Raw genomic sequence first — 23,004 nt, 5'->3', positions numbered from 1 at the left:
TCTGGCAGAAGGAAAAAAGCAGTGGTGCAACTGTGCTGCTGTTAAGAGTTATGTCAGAACAGAGCAGAATGCAGGAACCCCTGCTTTCAGCCCTCAGGCAGAGAGAGTGCCCACTCTTAAGCCTGGAAACAACACTGCCCATTGGCAGGACCCATCCTTGCTACCCAAGGGATCCTCAGATGATGCTGTCACTCCTAGGATTCTACCCGCATTCACCACTTGAGCACCTTTAATCCAGGTGCTTCCCCATGGTAGCAGACTGCTTATACTACTTTGTGGTAGCCTCCTTAACCTGGCTCCCATCTTGCAGCCAGGCCCAGAGCAATATCTCTCCTGGTAATGAAAGAGCAGAACTACGCCGGCCGACTCCATCTTGTTCTGTGTCCTCCATCTTGAGTGACTATGTCCCCGACATGCCCCCTTTCCGGGAAAATCGCAGAAACCTCAGACCACGCCTCCTCCCCTTGAGTAACCTCCCGCTCACCCTCACCCGTTCAAACTTCCTGATCAAAACACACCAGGCAGGGGCGCCTGGGTGGCGCAGTCGGTTAAGCGTCCGACTTCAGCCAGGTCACGATCTCGCGGTCCGGGAGTTCGAGCCCCGCGTCAGGCTCTGGGCTGATGGCTCAGAGCCTGGAGCCTGTTTCCGATTCTGTGTCTCCCTCTCTCTCTGCCCCTTCCCCGTTCATGCTCTGTCTCTCTCTGTCCCAAAAATAAATAATAAACGTTGAAAAAAAAAAATTAAAAACACACCAGGCGACCTGCGTAACAGGACTCCGACCCTTCCCCAGCCAATCGGCAGAGGTCATGACCCTTCCCCAGCCAATCAGCTGAGGCCACAGCCATTACCTCACCAACTGCCCCTAGACCCCTATAAAACCTTTGTGCTTTTGAAACTCGTTCTCTCCGGTATCTCACCGCTGCGTTGGTGCAAGTAGGAGATTGAACTCGAGCTAGCTCGAATAAAGGCTCTTTGCTTTTGCATGGGACTCGGCTCCCTGGTGGTCTTTGGGGATCACGAATTCTGGGCATAACAGTAAACTCTCTGTACTTCCTACCTTCCAAATGGTGGTCCCTTTTGTATAGGCAGTCTTGCAATTTTTGTTCATTCAGACCTGCGGTTGATTTCTCTGGTGTTTAGAATGATTTGATAACTATCTAGCTGTGTTCAAGGGATGACACAAACTTAGGGTCTCCCTACTTCTCTGCCATCTTAACTCCTAGACCACATTTTTTTTTATCCATTTATCTGTTGATGAGCATTTGGGTTTCTTCCAATTGGCTATTGTGAATCATGCCACAATAAATATGAGCATGCAAATATCTCTTAAAGATCTTGCTTGAATTCTTTTGGATACATATCAAGCAATGGGATGGCTGGATCATATGCTAGTTGATGAGGTTTTGGGGTGATGGTGGGTTCATGGGGCTCAGAGCTGATGGCCAAGAAAGAATTCTTGAAGACATTTTTGGTGCAAAATGGTAATTTTACTAAAGCATGGGGACAGGACCGTGGGCAGGAAGAACTGCATTGGGGTTGTGAAAAGTGGCTCATTATATACTATGGGGTCTGGGGAGAAAAGGTCAAGAGGGGAGTTTCTGAAGAGATTTTCATATGCTAAATACAGATTGCTAGAGGCCTAGCTATTGTCAAGCTAATGTTTTTCCCTCTAGCAAAGCATTAATGTTAAGACAGTAGGGAGTTTCTGGAGAAATGTTTTGCTCAGCTGCCCCAAGTGTTTGTCAATGGGCTGCAGGATATAAGGAAATTTAATTTTGTCTGCCATTTCCTTCTTGCCTTTGTTCCCCACATCACTATGGAGGGGAAGGTGATGTTGGGGCTCCAGGAAACTGAATCTATAGGTTTCTGAAAATTAGGCTATTGATAAGATTGCCTTTTTCTTGTAATTTACTAAGATATTTGTAAACTGATGTAGACTCTATCAGTTTAACCGTTTTCTTTTCTGTCCTCTCCTTTGTCCTTGGCCAGCCAGGAGTGCCTGAGGAATATCATACATATCCCACCCTAAGAGAGGAGGTGCTAGGTTGTACTTTGCCCTCAGCCTGCCCCATGCTCCCTCATCAATAGTTATAGTTTTAATTTTTTGTGAAAACTCTGCATTGTTTTCCATAAGGGCTGTACTATTTTACACTCCTACCAACAGTGGGAAAGACAACCATTATCAAGACCTTGGGGGCCGGGGAGATGGGTGAAGTAGGTGAGGGGGATTAAGAGTACACTTGTCACGATGGGCACTGAGTAACATAGAGAATTGTTGAATCACTACGTTGTACACCTGAAACTAATAAACACTGTATATTAATTATACTGTAATTAAAAAATAAATAGAGCTTGGTGTATATCCATCTTATAAAAGCCTTTATGCTTTTAGCTGTAATCAAAAGTATACATAATGATAATATTTTTGTTCATGTATGGTGTCATAATCTATGTATCATATTGTCTTTGGCTTTTTGTTTCAACATTCTGACTTCAAGGTGACAACAATTGACATATTAGATTTTCTTTCATTTTAATTATTTATAATTTTGCATTGTGTGAATATATTAAAAATAACTTACCAGTTCTCTTATTGGCCAACTTTTATAAATTACAATGTTTCAGGGTAATCAGTTCTATATAGAAAGATTTTCCCTTTAGGAATTTGAAAAATTATTCTATCTAATCAGGCTTTTCTTTTTGCTATTGAAAATTATGCCACCATTTTAATAGCCCTCTCATTGTTGGTGATCAATGTTTCCTTGTTAATTGTTTTTAAGATTACCTTTTGTCTTTGAGTTCCACAGTTTCATGAGGTGTGATTAGTTTCAGGCTAAAAATTTTTTCTTATCCTCTGTGTGATCTTTTTTGCTTTACTAATAGACAACACACATTTTTTCATCAACTCTAAAACATAATATTATCTTTTCAAATGTTGCTTCTCCTTGTCCTCTCTTGTCTCTACTTTTGGGTATATGTATATTAGACCATTTTAGATATTCCCTGTGTCTTCTCCAGCTCACATCACTATAATAAAATACCACAGACCAGTGGCTTAAAAAATAAGTATTTACGTCTCACAGTTCTGAAGGCGAGAGACCCAAGACCCAGATTTCACATCCAGTTCCTGAGAAGAGTCTTCTTCCTGGCCTACACAAGGCTGCCTTCTTGCTATGTGCTCACACAGAGGAAAGGAAGAGAGATCTCTGTGTCTCTCCTTATCAGGGCAATAATCCCATCGTGAAAGTCCCACCCCCATGATCTGATTACCTTCCAGAGGCCCTACCTCCCAAGACCCTCACACTGGGAATTATGGCTTCAATTTAAGAATCTTGGAGAACACAAGTCCATAGCATTCTTCCACTGTTACCCAAGTCCATATTGGAAAATACTCTCATCCTATCCCAACAACCTCAAATGTCTTAACTCATTCCTCCATCAACTCTAAATCCAAAATCCAAAGTCTCATGTGAATATCATCCAAATCAGGTCGGGGAGGGACTGGAGGTAGATTCATGCTGAGGCAAATTCCTTTCCACCCATGAATCTGTGAAACCAGACAAGTCATGGGTTTCCAAATTGCATGTGTGGGACAGATGTGCGATAGATACTCCCATGCCAAAAGGAAAAAATAGGAATGAGGGAAGGGGTGAGGGGTCCTAAGCAAGTCCAAACCCGGTGAGGCAAATCCTGTTAGATCTTAATGTGTGACAACAACCCTTGTGGGTGAGATGCTTTGCCTCCAGGCCCCGTGGGGTGGGGACATCACTTCCATAGGTCAGGAGGCAGCCCCACTCCCTCAGCTTGGTGGACTACCACTGCTCTGGGAGATGGAGATCTTGTCTTTCAAAACTGAGACACCTGGGCCTGTGTCCTCTAGGTCTGTGCTGGAATTTTCAGTCCTGATGATGTCTATACTACCTTTGGGGTCTGCCTTCCCTTTCTCAAAGGGAAGCACATGTTCATGGCCAAATAGCACCATTCTCCCATTTATAGGATCCAAGAATTTGGGCCACCCTCCTTCATTCCTTCAGCCTTCTCTGTCCCCTTGTTTCAGATGGTCACTGTGTCTGCTGGAGTAACCCTGTCTCTGTTCCTAGCCTCTGCTGGGGTGGCTGATTAAATGCATGAGCTGCACCCATGGTCTCTCTTTCAAATGGTGGCCCAGCAGCACCCCAGTGTTCACCTTCAAACAAGCTTTCCCATTGTTGAAATGTGGATAGGCTAAGAGTTGTCCAAAGCACCAAAGTTCTGATTCCTTTTTTTTTTTTATCTTTACGATAACTTTATTTTTTTTATTTTTATTTTTTTTTATTTTATATATGAAATTTATTGTCAAATTGGTTTCCATACAACACCCAGTGCTCATCCCAAAAGGTGCCCTCTTCAATACCCATCACCCACCCTCCCCTCCCTCCCACCCCCCATCAACCCTCAGTTTGTTCTCAGTTTTTAACAGTCTCTTATGCTTTGGCTCTCTCCCACTCTAACCTCTTTTTTTTTGTTCCTTCCCCTCCCCCATGGGTTCCTGTTAAGTTTCTCAGGATCCACATAAGAGTGAAACCATATGGTATCTGTCTTTCTCTGTATGGCTTATTTCACTTAGCATCACACTCTCCAGTTCCATCCACGTTGCTACAAAAGGCCATATTTCATTTTTTCTCATTGCCACGTAGTATTCCATTGTGTATATAAACCACAATTTCTTTATCCATTCATCAGTTGATGGACATTTAGGCTCTTTCCATAATTTGGCTATTGTTGAGAGTGCTGCTATGAACATTGGGGTACAAGTGCCCCTATGCATCAGTACTCCTGTATCCCTTGGGTAAATTCCTAGCAGTGCTATTGCTGGGTCATAGGGTAGGTCTATTTTTAATTTTCTGAGGAACCTCCACACTGCTTTCCAGAGCGGCTCCACCAATTTGCATTCCCACCAACAGTGCAAGAGGGTTCCCGTTTCTCCACATTCTCTCCAGCATCTATAGTCTCCTGATTTGTTCATTTTGGCCACTCTGACTGGCGTGAGGTGATACCTGAGTGTGGTTTTGATTTGTATTTCCCTGATAAGGAGCGACGTTGAACATCTTTTCATGTGCCTGTTGGCCATCCGAATGTCTTCTTTAGAGAAGTGTCTATTCATGTTTTCTGCCCATTTCTTCACTGGGTTATTTGTTTTTCGGGTGTGGAGTTTGGTGAGCTCTTTATAGATTTTGGATACTAGCCCTTTGTCCGATATGTCATTTGCAAATATCTTTTCCCATTCCGTTGGTTGCCTTTTAGTTTTGTTGGTTGTTTCCTTTGCTGTGCAGAAGCTTTTTATCTTCATAAGGTCCCAGTAGTTCACTTTTGCTTTTAATTCCCTTGCCTTTGGGGATGTGTCGAGTAAGAGATTGCTACGGCTGAGGTCAGAGAGGTCTTTTCCTGCTTTCTCCTCTAAGGTTTTGATGGTTTCCTGTCTCACATACAGGTCCTTTATCCATTTTGACTTTATTTTTGTGAATGGTGTGAGAAAGTGGTCTAGTTTCAACCTTCTGCATGTTGCTGTCCAGTTCTCCCAGCACCATTTGTTAAAGAGGCTGTCTTTTTTCCATTGGATGTTCTTTCCTGCTTTGTCAAAGATGAGTTGGCCATACGTTTGTGGGTCTAGTTCTGGGGTTTCTATTCTATTCCATTGGTCTGTGTGTCTGTTTTTGTGCCAATACCATGCTGTCTTGATGATTACAGCTTTGTAGTAGAGGCTAAAGTCTGGGATTGTGATGCCTCCTGCTTTGGTCTTCTTCTTCAAAATTACTTTGGCTATTCGGGGCCTTTTGTGGTTCCAAATGAATTTTAGGATTGCTTGTTCTAGTTTTGAGAAGAATGCTGGTGCAATTTTGATTGGGATTGCATTGAATGTGTAGATAGCTTTGGGTAGTATTGACATTTTGACTCTGATTCCTTTTTGATTAATAATTCTATCAATAAGTACATGAACCTCTTGGCAATCTGTGCAAACTTTGGGGTATGGGGATAGGCTCAGAAATCTCAGTAAAGATTTGGGGGTCTCCTACCCCCAGCTGTTTAAGAGCCTCTGGTTTAGATGGCATGAGGCACCCAAGACCCTTGATCACATTCTGCATGGCTGTCTTGTGTGTGCCCTCCCAACAGCGAGCTTTCTGCAGGCTGAACTGTAAAACACCAGAGTGTGGCCAGGCCAGCTGACAACCCAGGGTGGTGGCCGGTGGTTGGCTCCTAGCCTGCGTGACTCAGAGTATAGATCGTCTGTTCACCATATGCTGTCGTGCCCCCCAGAATCAATGGGCTCACAATCTAGACATAAATGCTGAGTCTGGAGCCCACTGTGCCCTGAGAGGCTGTGTCCTGTCACTTCACCCAGGGAACACCCCCCTGCTTGACTGTACTTGTCACACAGGGTTGTGACAGCCAGTACCGTGGGGTCATGTGATCCCAGAGCAAACACAGGAGCCTGAATTACACCATGGATGTGGGCTCAGCAATGGGTCCATCTGTCAGGCATCAGCTTTCTTGGGCTTCTGCCTCCACTTCCCTGACTCCTGGGCCCTGCTCTCAGGACCCCACCTTTCTGTTGTAGCTGCCTCACCAGTGGGGAGCAGTGGGCTCTGCCCTGCTTATCTACACCCTCAGGGTAGGTGGTCGCAGGCTGGCTGGCCACACATGGGGGAAACTGCACGTGGAAGTCAGGGTTGTGGCTTGCTGGGTGTGGGACCCCAAAAGGACAGGTGTGTGGTGGAGGCCTAAGGCACTGATGTCTAGACTAAGGACAGATAAATCCTTCCAGAAGGGACTTCCCAAGGTCCCTTTTGGGCCCTGACCCCCACAGAGGTGCTGACAGGTGCTCCCTGCAGGCCTCAGGCTCTGTGCGTAGGGGACACATGGCTCCACCTCGTCCCCTCTGAGAGTAGCTGGTCATCATCTCACATTGAAGGGCCTCTTCTCAGACAGGGGCAGAAAGGTGACCCACACCTGATGTAGGAACTCTTTCCTGGGATTCACCCCCGTAGTTGACATGCATTCCTGTCTCCCATCCGGAAGCCCCTACCTACTCCCCCCAGACACTGGAGGGGGTTTCCACACCTGCATAGAACATGATATCTTGTCAACTCACCAGACCATGGGTGTTGACCCCTGGGAGGCCTTCAAAGGGGCAAAACTAAGGACTTTAAAGGGACTGGGTTAGTTAGACAAGATGTGCCCCTACTGTTCTGTAATCCACAAAAAGGATTTCAATTTCTCCAGAATTGAAAGTTGCAAAGAACATCAAGAAATAATAGTTTACATGGCTGACACAGTCATATAATCAGAGAAGTAACCACTGTGTTCAGGGTGTACAGAGGAGATGCCTCATCCCAGGGGCAGCACGGCTGCGGCCTGATTGAGAGACAGGCAGATTCTGGGCAAACTTTTGTACATAATATTGACCAAGGCAAACTTGGCCAGTGACGCCAGCAAAAGGCCATCACAGTGAAGGCAGTAACTATCCACCTTCACTATCCCCAACCAGGAATGAAAGCATTGGTTGAAGAAACAGTCTTGACAGTCAATGAGACTCTGGGTCTCCCTGGGCTGAGTTCTTCCTACAAAATGTCACGTTTCTCCAAGAGCAGGGCAAGGAGTCAGCATTTTCCAAGTCACAGACTGCATATACTGACAACAACTTTTACCAACATGCTGCTCAAGTGGCTCTGTTTGAAGGGGGTTGTTAAGTGGTAGGCCAGGATCAATGTGTTCCAGGAAGGGTTGGGGCCCTCTTGCCTGTAGGTGACACTCCTGTCAGGCAGGAGCAATTCTACAGTAACTCAGTGGGAAGCTGGGTAGTGTCCCTGGCACTGCCATCATTCCTCAGAAGGCAGGGACACAAAGGGACACAGGCAGAGGACAGCCTCATTGAGAGCACAGACCTGGCACATGCTGTCCCTTCACCTCCACTGCCCAGGCAGCCACTGAAGGTGCCAGCTTCCTGCTTTCATAGAAACTCCTGGCAGCACACAACGGCTGAGGCCTTCTCCAGCATGGACTTTCCACAATCGGATAAAAAGAGGATGGTCCACAGAAGTCACTAAAAGTCTTGTTTTAGGGAAAACCTGCTTAACTTTTGTGAGATGTGCTTCCTAGTTAATTGGGGTTAGCATGTCCTTTCTGTTATGAAATGACATTGATGATGTTTGAAAAATAAAAGATTGGCAACCTCATGAGAAGCTGTGCCTTTATCTGGATGGGGACAGTCAGGGGCCATGATGAATATGTTGACTGTTGACATGGCAAGAGCACAGGGTTAACCTGTCCAAGACGCTTCCCTGTGGACTGGCCTTCCTTAAAGTTTCATGGACACTGCCCATAGCCAAGCCCACAGGATCAAAGCTGGTAAGCGCTGCCTGGTGGCTTAGCCTGAGTGTCACAGCTGCAACCACAAGTTCAGAATCAGACACTGACCAGCAAGGAAGAGGCTGCTGCCTCCTCCCCCTGAGCACTTGCTAGATGGGAGGGGCTGGGCCTGGGTCCTGGGCATCAGGTGCTAGTTCTAGTCCTTACACACACAGGCGCCTCTCCTGGATCCTGGATCCCTTAGGATCCCCGTGTGCTGGCCCAGAGAGCAAGTGCAACAGGGGCTCACAAACTCCCACTATTCCCCTAATAAATGCGACTCCAGCAGTCTGAGATTTATATTTCAGGGCATTCCCTATGATTACTCTAAGTACCAAAGACTGAGAACTACTATGCAAAATTAATGTTTGAAAAGTTCACTCCAATGATATTTGAAGAATCCATATAAAGTAACTAAAATAAAAACAATTGCATTTTACTCTACTGGGTCCAAACTATAAGCTTTAAATAACATAAAAATGACAACGAGAAGAAGAAAGTCTCCAAATATTTGAAAATTAGGATGCACACTGCTCAGTAATTCACGGTTAAGACAAAGACCTTAAGGAAATTTTTTAAATACACAGAACTAAATGAAAATGTAAATACAACATATAAAATGTGGTAGGATCCAGGGGCACCTGCATAGCTCAGTAGATTAAGTGTCTGACTTTTGATTTTGGCCCAGGTCATGATCTCACATTTCTTGAGATCAAGCCCTGATGATAGAACAGAGCCCACTTGGGATTCTCTCTCTCCCTCTCTCTTTACCCCTCCCCCACTAGCACCCTCTCTCTCTGCCCATCCCCCACTGGCTTGTGCATGTGTGTACGCTCTCCCCCCCCCAAAATAAATAACCTTTTTTAAAAATGTGGTAGAATCCAGATAAAACATTGCTAAGAGAGAAACAAATGGCACTAAATGCCCATACTAGAAAAGAAGGAAGGTCTCAAAAATCTAAGCTTCCACTGAAGGAAACCAGACAAAAATAGAAAATAAAGCCAATACACAAAGAAGAAAGGAAATAATACACTATGACTAAATGGTGTTTTTTCTAGGAATGCAAGCCTGGTTTAATATTTAAACCATCAATGTAATCTACCATATTAAGAATCTAAAGAAGGAAACCCACATGGTCACATCAGTTAATCCAGAAAAAGCATTTGAGAAAATTCAAGACACATTCATGTTAGAAACTCTCAGAAAACTTGGAATAGAAGGGCATTCCCTCAACCTAGCTACAAAAACTCTACAGATAACATCATACTTAATGGTGAAAGAATGGATGTTTTTCCTTTAAATTCAAAAACAAGACCAGAATGCTCATTCATCTCTCCGTTTCAACTTAGTACTGTGGGTACTAGCCAGTGAAGTATGGCAAGAAAAAGAAATAAAGACAAACAGATTAGAAAGAAAGAAGTATTACTATCCATATTCGTAGATGACATCACTAGTTACATAGAAAATCCAAAGAGGGAGGAGCCAAGATGGCAGAACAGCATGGAAGTTTTTTTGCGTCTCCCATCCATGAAATACAGCCAGATCAACACTAACCCATCCTGCACACCTAGAAAACTGATTTGAGGATTAACACAACAATCTGCACAACCCGAACCACAGAATTCAGCAGGTACATGGCACGGAGAGGTGAACTGGGGGAGAGAGAAGCCACAGAGGGCAGGAAGCTGTTTTTGCTTGCAGAGAGGGTGGAGATGGGGGAGAGTATGGGAAAAGCAACCCCCCAAAAAAACAGCTGGAGAGAAAGTGGAAAAGTATAAACAGCTGTAGGAACTGAACTAAAAAAGGAGACAGGAAGAAAGGAGAGGGTTGAAATTCCATTAAGACTCTATAAACAGGAGGAGCACAGAGTCTGAAACACCACAGCTCGATACCTGGTGGTGCTCTGGTGAGAAGGGCGAATCCCCAGGAGCAGAGTGAAGTCCCGGGGTCTTCGGGCCAGATGAGGAGAGGTGGTTCCCTTGCTGGGAGGACACCTGGTAGAGGCTGTGTGGCTCCCCCAAAGACAAGGCCCCAGTGGACCCGGGAGAACAACCACATTTGCTGGTGCTGCAACAAGGTCATTAAGGGTGAAGCCTGGTGCCAGATGTGTTGTGATTTTCCATAATCCCTGAAACGCTGCTGCTACGCGATTGTGTAAACTTTTTCTGGGGCGGGCTGGCACCCAGCCACAGTCTCTAGTCATCGGCAACAGCACGGTCCCTCAAACGTTCCTGGGTACAGCTGGCACCTGGCCATTGCTTGGTAAGACCCTCTCACAGAGGGTCAGAACGGGTGAAAGCCGCAGTCCCTCAGAAATGAGGGGTTGGAAAACACAGCCGCATCTGAGATAAAACACAGGAGGGAGGTGCCGCCTCCGCAGGGAATATTTTTCCATGTTTATAAGCTTTCTATAATTTTCAGTGTATAGATTTCTCACCTCTTTGGTTAGATTTATTCCTAGGTATTTTATGGCTTTTGGTGCAATTGTAACGGGATCAATTCCTTGATTTCTTTTTCTGTTGCCTCATTGTTGGTGTTTAGGAATGCAACCGATTTCCATGCATTGATTTTATATCCTGCAACTTTGCTGAATTCATGGTGTTGCATCCACACGACTCCTGAAACAGAATGCTACGGGCACCAGTGACAGTCACAACAAAGTTTATTGCAATGAGAGGCAAGGCAAACCAATCGATTGGGACCGACACTCTTGACCGGAGTGCAGTCTCGAACAACCGAGGTACAGAGTTTTTATAGCCAACCACATCGTCTTATTATCACCTGGGAACAGAACGAAGGAATAGTTCCCAGGTGGAAACAGTTCAAACAGGCCCTTGCCCCAATCCAATCAAGCGCTAATCCATCCCTTGATTGATAGGATAAGGCTGTTATCCCTTAACCTAGAGTGTTAAAACAAAGCTGTTATTTCTTAAGGCTACAGGTTAGCCCTACCCTTACAATGGATCAGTTCTAGCGGTTTTTTGGTGGAATCTTCAGGGTTTTCCATATAGAGTATCATGTCATCTGCGAAGAGTGAAAGTTTGACCTCTTCCTGGCCGATTTGGATGTCTTTTATTTCTTTGTGTTGTCTGATTGCAGAGGCTAAGACTTCCAATACTATGTTGAATAACAGTGGCAAGAGTGGACATCCCTGTCTTGTTCCTGACCTTAGGGGGAAAGCTCTCAGTTTTTCCCCATTGAGAATGATATTAGTGTTGGGTCATTCATACATAGCTTTTATAATCTCGAGGTATGATCCTTCTATCCTTACTTTCTTAAGCATTTTTACCAAGAAAGGATGCTGTATTGTCTAATGCTTTCTCTGTGGCTATTGAGAGGATCATATGGTTCTTGTCATTTCTTTTATTGATGTGATGAGTCACACTTATTTTGCAGATATTGAACCAGCCCTGCATCCTAGGTATAAATCTTGCTTGGTTGTTGTGAATAATTTTTTAATGTATTGTTGGATCTGGTTGGCTAATATCTTGTTGAGGATTTTTGCATCCATGTTCTTCAGGGAAGAACCGTTGACCTTGGCCATAGCAACTTCTTACTCAACTCATCTCCAGAGGCAAGGGAAACAGAAGCAAAAATGAACTATTGGGATCGCGTCAAAATAAAAAGCTTCTACACAGCACAGCTGACTGTCCAAGCTGGCCACACTCAGGCAAGCCAGGATGCTGAGGTTTGCCCTGTGACCTCAATTCTCCGCTGGGTCTAAGAAAAGCTGTTGATTTTTAATTTGTTCAATTTTTTTCGTGTTTTGTGGATGGGAGTAATGGCTTCCAAGCTCCTTGTACTCCAGACTGGAAACAGAAAGCCTCTAATTGATTCTTGTTAGTTTGTTTTCAGTTCTGTAGCTTGTCTGGGGTTGACTTGGCAATGACAGCTGGCAGCCCGTGCCAGTGCCCCATCTAGCAGGGCGAGGAGTCCCTGATGGCAGACCTTCCTAGTCCCGCTCTCCACCCACAGCCCCAGTGCCCCTCCAGGCCCTGCTCCCAGACTCACCGGCCCCTTGGCTTGGCCCCTTTCCTCCACCTCTCCCTTAGTCTGCCTACTCAGGAGTGGGTATCTGGAACTCACTCTCGGGACAAGCGGAGTAAGCCTTTCCCTGATGTCTGAGGGGAGGGCGGGCAGGGTAACGGCCATCTACTTGCAGCCTGTTGGAGCCAGAACAACAAGGGGCTCCAGCTCTTGGGGAGAGAGAGGTAGGTTCGAGCCCTTGTTCCACTGCTTACGGCCTGTGCCATCTCTACATCTGCTGCAGAACCCTGCAGGGCTTCGTTTCGTCCTTAGAAGGAAGCTGAAGCAGGCTAGTACTGAGCGCTGAGCTGGTTGCAAGTGATGGGGGAACTGGTTGGGTTGCAGCCGGAAGCTGGCTGTTCCGTCACGTGGGTGAGGTATGTGTGGGATGCCTCCATCAGAGGTCTGAGAACCTCGGGAGGGGCACGAATCCCCTAGCTGCTGCAGCAGGCAGGCTCCAGAGCGCGGCCAGCCGTGGCTGCCACGCTTGCAGGGTGGTTTAGGACCAGAAGAGCAGCTGGCGCCCCAGCTCAACTGCCTGAGCCGCCCTGAGCTTGTGAGAGTGTGCGCCAACCGCACGCCATCTCAGTAACTCACTGGCATCCAGGGGCCTGAGCAGCCCTGCCCGGGGCCCCATAAGTGAATCCACCACCGAGGGAAGGCATCCTCTTTCCCCTTCCATAGACAGCTGAGCTGCTGGCGGGCACATGGCCAGGCAGAGGGCACTGCGCTAGTGGGGCTCCAGCCAGAGGGATGGCCTGGGCAGGGATGTGAGCCCTGGGAAGACACTTTAACGTTTATTATTTACTTAGAGGGGGGGGAGAGAGAGAGAGAGAGAGAGAGAGAGAGAAGGAGAGAGAATCCCAAGCAGGCTTCATGCCGTCAGTGCAGAGCCCGACGCGGGGCTTGATCCCATGAACCATGAGATCACGACCTGAGCCGAAATCAAGATTCAGATGCTCATCCGACTGAGCCTCCCAGGTGCCCCGGAAGACACTTTCCTGAAGCCTCCAAAGATTGTCCTGGAAGGGGCCTCCTGCATCAGTGAGAGCCCAGGGTTAATAGGCATGTGAGGCCACTTGTGCCCGCCTGCCAACAAGGATCCAGGGCATTTAAGCAATGCCAGGATTGGAAAGAATTTGCACTGAACCCTCCAAATGCCACTTGGTCTGTACTGGACATGCATCAGATAGGAGCTTTCCCACCTCATTGGGGGTCCGGGGGCTGGAGTGGGTGCATCGTGCGGCTGGGGCTACGCTGGCTGCACCAGGGCCTTTGTCAGGCACCCTGCCAGGAAGGATGCCCTGGAACATTGCTTCAAGGCATATCGCCAGGCCACTACGTCCCGGGTCAGCTAAGCATAAAAGGAGACGCCAGGATCCAGCTGCTGAAGGTGTGTGGCCACCTCAGGCAGACTGGCTTGTGGGAAGCAGGGAGCAGTTTCCCCGGACTTGGGCCCCTTCAGACTGGGGAGACTGGGGCCGTGAGGACAGGTGGGGAAGGTGCTGGCAGTCAGCTCTAGGAACAGAGGTCTGAGGACCGCCGGCCTGAGCTTTGACTCTCAGCCTGGCATCTGGCCTCTTCTTCCGACTCACTCTCATAGACCCTCCATGTCTGAGAGCCCTCTATACTGGTGGCCACAGTATGGCCTGGGTCATGCGCCCCAGTCCAACTCAGTCACCCTGCACTCTGGGAACTTTTGTCCACCTCCATGGGGAGTCTGTCCTCCCTCCTCCAAACCTCTTGAGTGGTGTTTCTCTACTTTGGGGAAACTCTTGTTCCCTTGCAGTGTCGACATCTAGTGAAATGTCTTACTTCAAATTTGGGTTGAATCGTGTTCCCCCAAATTTATATATTGGAGACCTAACTCCCAGTGCCTCAGAACGTGGCTCATTTGGAGATAAGATCTTTACAGAGGTGATTAACATGAGGCCACTAGGTTGGCCCTAATCCCAAATGACCAGTGTCCCTGTGAAGAAGAGGAGATCAGGACACAGACACACACAGAGTGATGACCCCATGAGAACACGGAGGGAAGACAGCATCTACGTGGCAGGAGAGAGGCCTCAGGGGAAACCTGCCCTGCCCACACCTGGATCTTGGACTTGCAGCCTCCAGGACTGGGAGATGATAAATTCCTGCTGTTGAAGCTGCCTGGGCTCTGATGTTTGTTATCAGCCTGTGCTGACTGACACACTTCCCCTGAAGGCCTGCATGGTCCCTGAGGCAGGAGCAGGGTCTGAGTGGAGACGGTCTGCTCTCTTCCCAGCTGGCAGCCCCGGCTCCCTCCCGGGACAGTCTCCCTGATGAGTCCCTTTTCCTCGCACACGGAGCCAGCTGACTTACCTCAAGGGAAGGAGGGGCAATGGGGTCCCAAGACAGGAGTGAGATGAGTCTTTTATTTGTTTTTGTTTTGTTTTGTTTCAGGCTCGGCTTGGGGGATGGCAGCTGATGGACAGGAGAGTCCAGGAGAAGGAACCACTGAGAGCCAGGGGGGCTGGGGAAGGGGAGGTGTGGAAGGTTCCAGCGAGCAGCCTGGGGCCTGAGGCAGAGAACAGGACAGAGGGGCTCGGAGGGTCACCACAGGGCCCGCTGCGGGCCCCTGAGCACGAACAGCAGCAGGAACCAGGTCTGGGGAGACATGAGGGTTGTGCTGTGCCCGGACGAGCCAGCAGTCTGCCACGGCTGATCTGGAAACTGCGTCCGAGGAGCAGACGTGGGATCAGGGGGAGGTGTGAGCCTCCGGATCTTGTCGATCCAGTCGGTGAAGTAGTCAACCCTGGTGAAGACGCTGGGGTAGATAGGGTGCCGGCAGTCCAAGCCCCAGCTGGCCAGCCCCACCAGAACCCAGGCACTGAGGAGGTTGCAGACGAGGGGCCCCCCGGAATCGCCCTAGGAAAGAGAGGGGAGTTAGTGCAGGTGACTGAGCAGGGTCTAAGAACACCAGGTGGCAGGGGGTGCCCACGAGTCTATGAAAGTCCAGACCAGCATCGAGCTATGGACACATCAAGGTGACATGGGCGGGCCTTGGAAATGCACTTCAGGGTGCTCCCAACTGACCTGGGGACAATCACAGATCTAAATCCGTCATCACGTGGACTCTGCCCTCTGCCCCTGCACCCCAGGAAGGGCTGGTGGCCCAGAGGAACAAGCAGAGCCCAGATCAGGGGAGGCAGACCCAGCAGGAGAACGAAGGCCAACACTTGTTACCACAGACCAGACACCGCACTGAATTCCCTACAGAAGCCTTATGAAGGGGAGGCTGGTAGCACCCCCCACTTCATGAGTGAGGAAATTGGCTGTGGTCACAGCACCGGTAAGTGACAGACAGAGACCAGAGCAGGTCCACCTGCCCCACAATCTGAGTCCTGGGACATTCTGCAGTGTCCCCCGCTCCCTAGAGCTGTTTCCCGTGCCCACACTGGACCAGATGGAATGTCATGGACAGGCTATGGTGGTTGGAAGGCTACCAGGTGTCCAGCTCCGTGGTGTCCTCAGCCTGGGGGTCCCCAGAGGGGGAGTGGGGTCAAGGGCACCATGGATGTCCAGCAGGCAGGCCGACAAAGGGCATCGACTCTAAACTCCGCAGGAGAAGGCAGGTGGGGGGCAAGGCTGGAAGGGAGATCTTTGGTGACAACCGTGTGGGGACTCAGGGGCTGAGCCCTGTGAGGAGGTTGGGTCAGAAAGTCTATACCATCATCTGTGGCCTGGGAACCAAGAAACCAGGCCTATGTCCTACCAGGAGGTGGATGGCTGAGCTTCCTGCTGTGACTCAGCAGCTCCCCGGACGGTAATGAGAGCAACTGTCAGTGAGGCCTCCCCACGGCAGGCCCACCTCATGCCTCCTGCCCACGTTTCCTTGGGCTGCCACCACCCATGACCACAGCGGACACTTACCCTCAAAGCTCTGGAGTCAGAGTCTGAGAACAGGTGTCTCTCTGCCTTTCCCTAGATCTTTTAGCAACACCAGGACTTGGGATTTGGGGTCCCTCCAAATCCAGAATGGTCTCATCTTGAGACTCTAATCACATCTGCAAAGACCCTACACAGTTCCCAGTAAGGTTACATTCTAAGGTTCCAAATGGACGTGAATTTGGGGGACAGCACTCAGACCACTATAGCATCCTTTTAACAACCCCATGGAGGAGGCCTCAGAATCCCATGCAGGCTCAAAGGTGCCACCCGAGGTTCCAGGGCAGGGACACATGGCAGAGCCGTGTCTCTGACTCCAGGCCCCCCCCCCCGCCCACTCCTCGGTGCCTTCCACGCAGGAGGCAGGTGCACAGACATCAGCTCTTAAGGCTGGGGCCTGACAGTGTGCTTGGAGGCTGGGTGGGCTTGGAGTCAGGATGCTGGCAGAGCAGGTGTGGGCTGCCTTATGTAGGGCTGGTCACTTTCCCTCTCTGGGCCTGCTTGCCCACCTGCAGGATGGGGCATCGCAGAGAGTGGAAAGAAATCTTCACAATCCACTGGGTTGTGCCCAATGGCAGACACACACCCAGAATACACAAAATTATAAGGAGCTCCTGAAATAAAAAGACAGACAGCCCAACAGAAGAGTGACGGGGGTAAAACCAGAAGGGAAACTTTACTGAAGAAGATATCTGGTGACAACAAATACGGGACAATTTATTTAACTTAATCCGTCATCTGGAAAACACAAATTAAATCACAGTAAGATACCACGATGCACACACACCAAAATGAGCAAAGACAGAGAGCGCTAAGTATTGGCAAGAATATAAACTCATCCGCTGCTCAAAGTGGTGGGGCAGGGGCACCACATCCCCTAACATCTGCCAAAGTTGGGTCTCCACACAATCCAACGATTCTACTCGTGGGCTGCTGTGAATATAAAGAGGATATAAAGCGGATGAGACACTTGGAAGTGAATGAAATGGAAAACTCGAAAGCTCCCCAAATACTCCTTGACAGCGGAACCAACAAGAGGACTGAATGCACACGACGGAACGCGCCCTAAGCGCAGACAGGGCAGAGGAAACGCACACACGGAGCGCCGAGACACCGGCTGCCAGCTGGAAATGAACCCCACGGAGGGAGAGTTCAGAAGCTATTGTAAGGTGTTAGAGGTGGCGGCTGGGGCCCCCTCGGGTGTTAGAGTGGGTTGGGCGGTGGGGAGTCGGTCACACGTGTCAGGATATGAAGATTCACCTGCTGCTCTTAGCAATCATATATGCCTCTGCATGCGTGTTACGCTGGAGCGAAAAGCTTGAAATGTGCTAACAACAGATGCTGTTTGGAGGTCCTGCCAGCAGATGCCCTCATGTGGCTTAGGAAGGGGTGAGCCAGGGGACACTGCTGGGGACGGGGAGACAGGAAGGCCCACAGGTCTCCACAGAGCAGAAGCAACACAGGCCCGCTGGGGAAACTGAGGCAAACAGGCAAGGGAAGAACAGAAACTCACGTGGCAGGTGGCCTTTCCTGTCGAGAAATCACCAGCACACAGCATCTCCTCCTGCACTGAGTACGTCTTGCTGTTGCTAAGTTTTCTGTATAAGATGTTACAGAACTTGTTCTCGATGAGGCTCACCTTACCCTCCTGGAGATGGAAGGGCGAGTGCAGATGTTCTGTGTGAATAGGAAGGGGACCTGTGGCGTGCGCTGTGGGGAAGCCCCGGCCACCACGAAACACGCGGTTTGCTCAACACAGACGGGCCTCGAACGCGGCTGCGGTCTTCCATCCGTCCCTAACAGGCTCCTCTCCTACTTCCTGAACGGTTCACACACTCATCCATTCCCTCTACCTCACTCACTCCGCAAAGAAAGAAGGCAAATCCCACCAGCACAGCCATTCTCAGGGCCTTGGCCACCACTGACCCACCCACCTACGCTGTCACACACCATGTCCGCCCGTCTGTCACTGCCCTTCCTCCCATCCTCCCATCCACTGAATCCCCCCCATCCGCCTACCCACCCCACCTCTCATGCTTGTCTCCATCCCTCCGTCAATACCCACCAGCCACCAGCCACTCCTCTCCCAGCCACGCCGCCCCACACAGCCACCAGCACTCACCCCTCCATTCGTCTGTCCTCATGCTGGGCATACTGTAGACGCCACTGACACAGGGGGCATTGTTGTTGGGGACACAGGGCGAGTGAGGAACGTGGACAGGATTGTGGGGACACAGGGCAAGTGAGGAACGTGGACGAGATTGTTTCAGAAGTGATAAGCGGTGTGAAGGAAACAAAACAGGAGGAGGAACCCCTCTCAGCTCACGTGGGCAAGCGGAACTCCGCAGAGGAGGGGCCGAGTCATCGATGTAAAGACAGGGTGGCCCCCTGCACGCAAACACCAGTGGGCAGAGAGGCAGGTGGAGAAGCCGGCCGTGGCAAAGGCCCTGGGGTGAGGACGGCAGGAAGGAGCCTGGTGGCTGACTTGGGGTGTGCAGGGGATGTAGGGAGGGCTGGGGCCAAGGTCTGGAGCGTCTGGCCGCCAAGGCAGGGATTCTGGACTTGTTCTAACAGTCCAAACAGCTGTGAGGGCACGCAGGGAGCTGAGCAGGGAAGCGGCACAATTCACGATTTAAAGTGGGCAGACAGCTGTGTGGACACTCAGCAGGACACATAGGGTGGGCGCTGGGAGACCAGTCTGGAGGCACAGGCAAGACGCGATGGTCCGTCAGAGCAGGGAGGCAATAGCGGAGCACGTGCCAGGTGCCTGGGGTGGGGGTGGGGGGATGTTGAAACAAGTCAGACATGGTCCTCGCCCTCAAGGAAGAACCAGCCTCTGTGCCTGCGTGTGTGTGCACGTGCGTGAGAGACAGAGAGAGACACAGAGACAGAGAGAGTGCTGGGGGCCAGGTTGCCCTATGGTTGGGACAGTCCCTCGGACTTAAGGAACTCCGAAGCTTTAGAATCGCACACTTTTCAGAACTAGAACTAAAACGGTCCAGTGCTCTAGAAATGAGGCACAGAGGCTCAAGGTCCCGTGCCCGCTTGCCAGGGGGGCCCCTGGGGCTGAGCCTGGCCTCCGTCTTTCCTCCCTCTCTCACCCCCGCCCCTCCCGCCTCTCCCACACGCCCTCACGGTCCTCGCTGAGCATCCCCCAGCCGGTTATCCAGCAGGACACGTTGCTGGACAGCTGCAGGCCGGGGCTCGGGAGGCAGGCGGGGGCGACGTAGGAGGTGAAGTTCACAGGCACGTGCAGCTGCAGCATGGTTATGTCACTCCCGAAGGGGTGAAGCTTCTCAAAGTCTGGGTGCACGACGATCCGGCTCACGGACATCTCCCGGGTGTGCTGGCCGTGCTGGTACAGCCGTGTGCTTCCCAGCAGAACCTGGTAGTCTGCTGGGGCTTGGGATTTGCTGGCAGGGAACAGCTCATCGTCACTGTCTCCGAGCCCGGGGTCAGCTCCCTCTCCCTGCCCCTCATCTACCTGCCCCTGCCTGCGCGACACTCCTCTTCCCACCCATCTTGGGGCTGCCTGATGTCCTGTCCCCGACCTGAGACGTGTGGCTTCCCTGTCACATCTTGAATCGGAAGCGTGGGGACTCCTTGTGCTCGGGGCTCCGTGGTGGGGCCTCGCATCAAGGCCTTCCACCTTATACAGAGGAACCCTGGCTCAGGCCTAGCTCCGGCCTGACCCTTCCCAAAGCTCCCCGCGGCCCCACTTTGGCCCCACATCTCTCCTGCCCCTTCTTCCTGTAAACACCTTCCTGCCGGAGGGCTGTGTGCACACCTGTTCATAAGTATCCACAAAAGATGTGTTAAATGAGCGGATGAGTGCAGGAAATGGCGCCTTGTCCCCGGAACAAGAGCGACGAAACATCCGGCCCTGCCAGCCATCTGGTGGAAAGTCCTACCCCCGCCCGGTGCCCAAACCCTTCCCTTCTGGCTCCACCCATGCCAGCTGGCACCTCTCCTGACCTCCCTTCTTGTCCATGGGGCCCTCCCGTCTCACCCACGCTGGACCGACACCCCCGCCATGGCACAGAGGGGCTAATGTGTGGAACCGGGTAGGTGCTGACAGGGCTCTGGGCCCTTAAAGCCAGTCAGTGCCCGAACTCTAGCTCCCTGGCCTGGGCTGTGATGCCCAGCTGCATCCTTGAGACCCCTTCTCATCCATTCAGAAGCTGAGTGCCGAGCCAGGCACCCTCCAAGGCCGAGGAGCCCACCTCCCACCCAGGCAGCCTGGCATATGGGTGCCGGCAGCCACGCCTCCTCCTGGGCACACAGTTCTGCAAAAATGATAAGAAAAATCACCCGGCTGCTGGCTGTGTGTGTAGTCCCAGGTCCCTGCCTACGGTCCGCCACCGAGGAGTGTGGGGACACGGAGGACAAGCCCTGATCTGAGGAGGCAGAGCACCTGCCCACACCGCGTGGCAGCCAGGACAGACACTGCCAATCTGTGCTGGGGGACAGGCACAGGGGCTGAGGACAGAGGGGGTGAGTGGGGAGCACGTGCAGGTGGAGGGGACACCGGTCAAAGGCAGGAATGACGCGTCAAAGCCCAGCGCATTGGACACCCATCACCCCTTTTCTCCTCTTCCCCTTGCATCCCGCTGCCCCACTGGCCCCTCTGCTGGCACCCAGGAGGGGGGACTCACTTGAGAAAGCAGTGGGCAGTGGACACCAGCCAGGGGGAGTCGATGAGGACAGCTCCGCAGATGTGTTTGTGCTGGTACAGCAGGCTGGCCTGCCAAGGCCACTGGCCGGCCAGCACATCCTGGCCACCATAGATCTTCCCCGTCACCTTGGGCCTCCCGCACACTGTGGAGACACACCCCTGCCCTGTCTACGATAGAGACACCGGTGACCCCAAGTGACGCTACCACAGAGGCCTTCCTCCGCTTCACAGATGCAAACACCAAGGCCAAGGGTCAAGGGGCCTGGCCAGAATGCCAGGGCCGCCCGGACCCTGCCTTCATCAGCTGCTGTCGAGGACAGTAGAGCCGAGCACAGGCCGGCAAGCCCTGTGGTCAGGATGAGGGCCCAGGGGTCTGGTGAGGCCAGGCACGGAGGACCAAGAGAGGCCACAGCACATCCCCAGGGAGACAGATGTCCCTGAATGCACCTGCGGGGGGCTGGGCCAGTGTTCCCTTCAACTGGCAGCCTCCGCCTCCTCGCCCACTCTGCAGATGGAAGAACTGAAGGTCTCAGGGGTTCCTAACCCGACCTGCTGGCCGTGAAGCTTCCAGGGGGCTTCCTATGTGCCCTCCACCTCACCCCGCCTCTCAGCGAGGGAGGTTCACGGCAGGAAGGAGTCTGTGGTGCTGGGTGACCCCGGGGAGGGCCACTCCCCTGACTCAGGACGCTGTTTCTTTTTTTTTTTTTTTTTAATTTTTTTTTTCAACGTTTATTTATTTTTGGGACAGAGAGAGACAGAGCATGAACGGGGGAGGGGCAGAGAGAGAGGGAGACACAGAATCGGAAACAGGCTCCAGGCTCTGAGCCATCAGCCCAGAGCCTGACGCGGGGCTCGAACTCCCGGACCGCGAGATTGTGACCTGAGCTGAAGTCGGACGCTTAACCGACTGCGCCACCCAGGCGCCCCAAGGACGCTGTTTCTTAAGGAAGAGGGAGCAGTCTAGTGACAACGCCCCGGTTCTGGGGTTCACGCCGGGGGAGGGGCAGAGGTGTGCCCAGGAGGGCCCCCTCACTCAGCAGTCCTCCCCCCCTCCCAGCCCCCATCCCAGGGTCAGGCCCTGCCACCCGCCCGGCTCCAGGTGGGTCCACAGTGGGGCCTGCGAGAGGGCGGAGAGAAGAAACGGCCGTGGCCGCGCCCCAGCCCCTCCCGGAGCTGGAGCCCCCCCTCCGCCCACACGCCTCAGCCCAACGCACCTGCTCCTAGCGCCAACCGCCGCGCGCCCCCCGCCTGCCGCCCGCGCCCCTCAGTCGCTGCCTCCACTGGAGCTGGAGCAGGGACGCGGGCGACCACTGGCCAGGATCCTCGTATGCCCGTGGCTAGCAGCAGCAGCAGCCGGAGCAGGGCCGCCAGCCAGCCTCGCCCACGGGGGGTCGGCCCCTCCTCTCCCATGACCGGGGACGCTGACCCCAGCCTGACCCGACCTGACCCCCCACCCCTGACCCCAGGCCAGCCAATCCCTGGCCGCTCCTATCCTAGGCCCTGCCCTGCCCCTGTCCGGCCTCCCCCCCGCCCCCCCCCCCCCCGCCCCAATCCTGGGCCCTAATCCTGCCCAGACCCTACCCCACTGAGCCCTGACTCAGGCCTGGACTCCTCCCCACATCTGGTCCTGACCCCACCCCTCTTGGCCTCCTGCCCAGCTGGTCCCAGCAGGGCGGGACCTCAGTGCAGTCAAGGGCTCCTATGAATTCAAGAGAAAAGACAGTAGGCACCACATAGAAAATAGCAACTGTATGAGAAAGCAATTCATGGGAGAGGGAATTTAAAGTATCTGTAGGCAAGAAAACATGCTTCATTTAACTGGTTAACTAGAAAAGCGAGTTGAAACATTACAGTGTGTCATTTTCAATCATCAAATTGCAAACATTTTCTGGGATGGATAAAGACCCATACACCTTGGTTAATCAGTGATTTCTCCACCGTGTGAGGAAAACATCCAAATTTCAGACACGCTTATTATTGTCTACTCCAGGATGGAGTGTCCTGC

At 51.5% G+C, this 23,004-nt stretch overlaps 1 protein-coding gene across 1 annotated transcript; it reads right to left on the bottom strand.

Moving 5' to 3' along the window:
- Positions 1-14,989: 14,989 nt before the first annotated feature.
- LOC124527175 (putative serine protease 47) lies at positions 14,990-22,409 on the bottom strand. The gene is made up of 5 exons (XM_047100418.1): positions 22,214-22,409; positions 20,980-21,142; positions 19,460-19,737; positions 17,838-18,001; positions 14,990-15,304 (listed from the first exon to the last, which is right to left on the bottom strand). Exons 1-5 carry the CDS (start codon positions 22,407-22,409, stop codon positions 14,990-14,992), a joined length of 1,116 nt encoding a protein of 371 aa, XP_046956374.1.
- Between the last annotated feature and the right edge of the window lie 595 nt (positions 22,410-23,004).

The sequence above is a fragment of the Lynx rufus genome, unplaced genomic scaffold (assembly GCF_022079265.1).
Source record: "Lynx rufus isolate CCGP_SWC_20201006 ecotype Redwood Valley unplaced genomic scaffold, mLynRuf1.p SCAF_10, whole genome shotgun sequence".
Lineage (NCBI taxonomy): Eukaryota > Metazoa > Chordata > Mammalia > Carnivora > Felidae > Lynx > Lynx rufus.
The sequence above is the reverse complement of the archived record's forward strand: the minus strand, read 5'-3'. Positions and strand labels throughout refer to the sequence as shown.

Bases quoted from the DNA above. Each gene is read 5' to 3' on its own strand.
- LOC124527175 (XM_047100418.1), bottom strand. From the start codon at position 22,409: ATGGGAGAGGAGGGGCCGACCCCCCGTGGGCGAGGCTGGCTGGCGGCC. The intron at 21,143-22,213 runs GTGCGTTGGGCT...GTGTCTCCACAG, and splicing joins GCGGTTGGCGCTAGGAGCAG to TGTGCGGGAGGCCCAAGGTG. The intron at 15,305-17,837 runs GTGAGTTTCTGT...TCTCTTTCCTAG, and splicing joins CAGGAAAGGCCACCTGCCAC to GGCGATTCCGGGGGGCCCCT.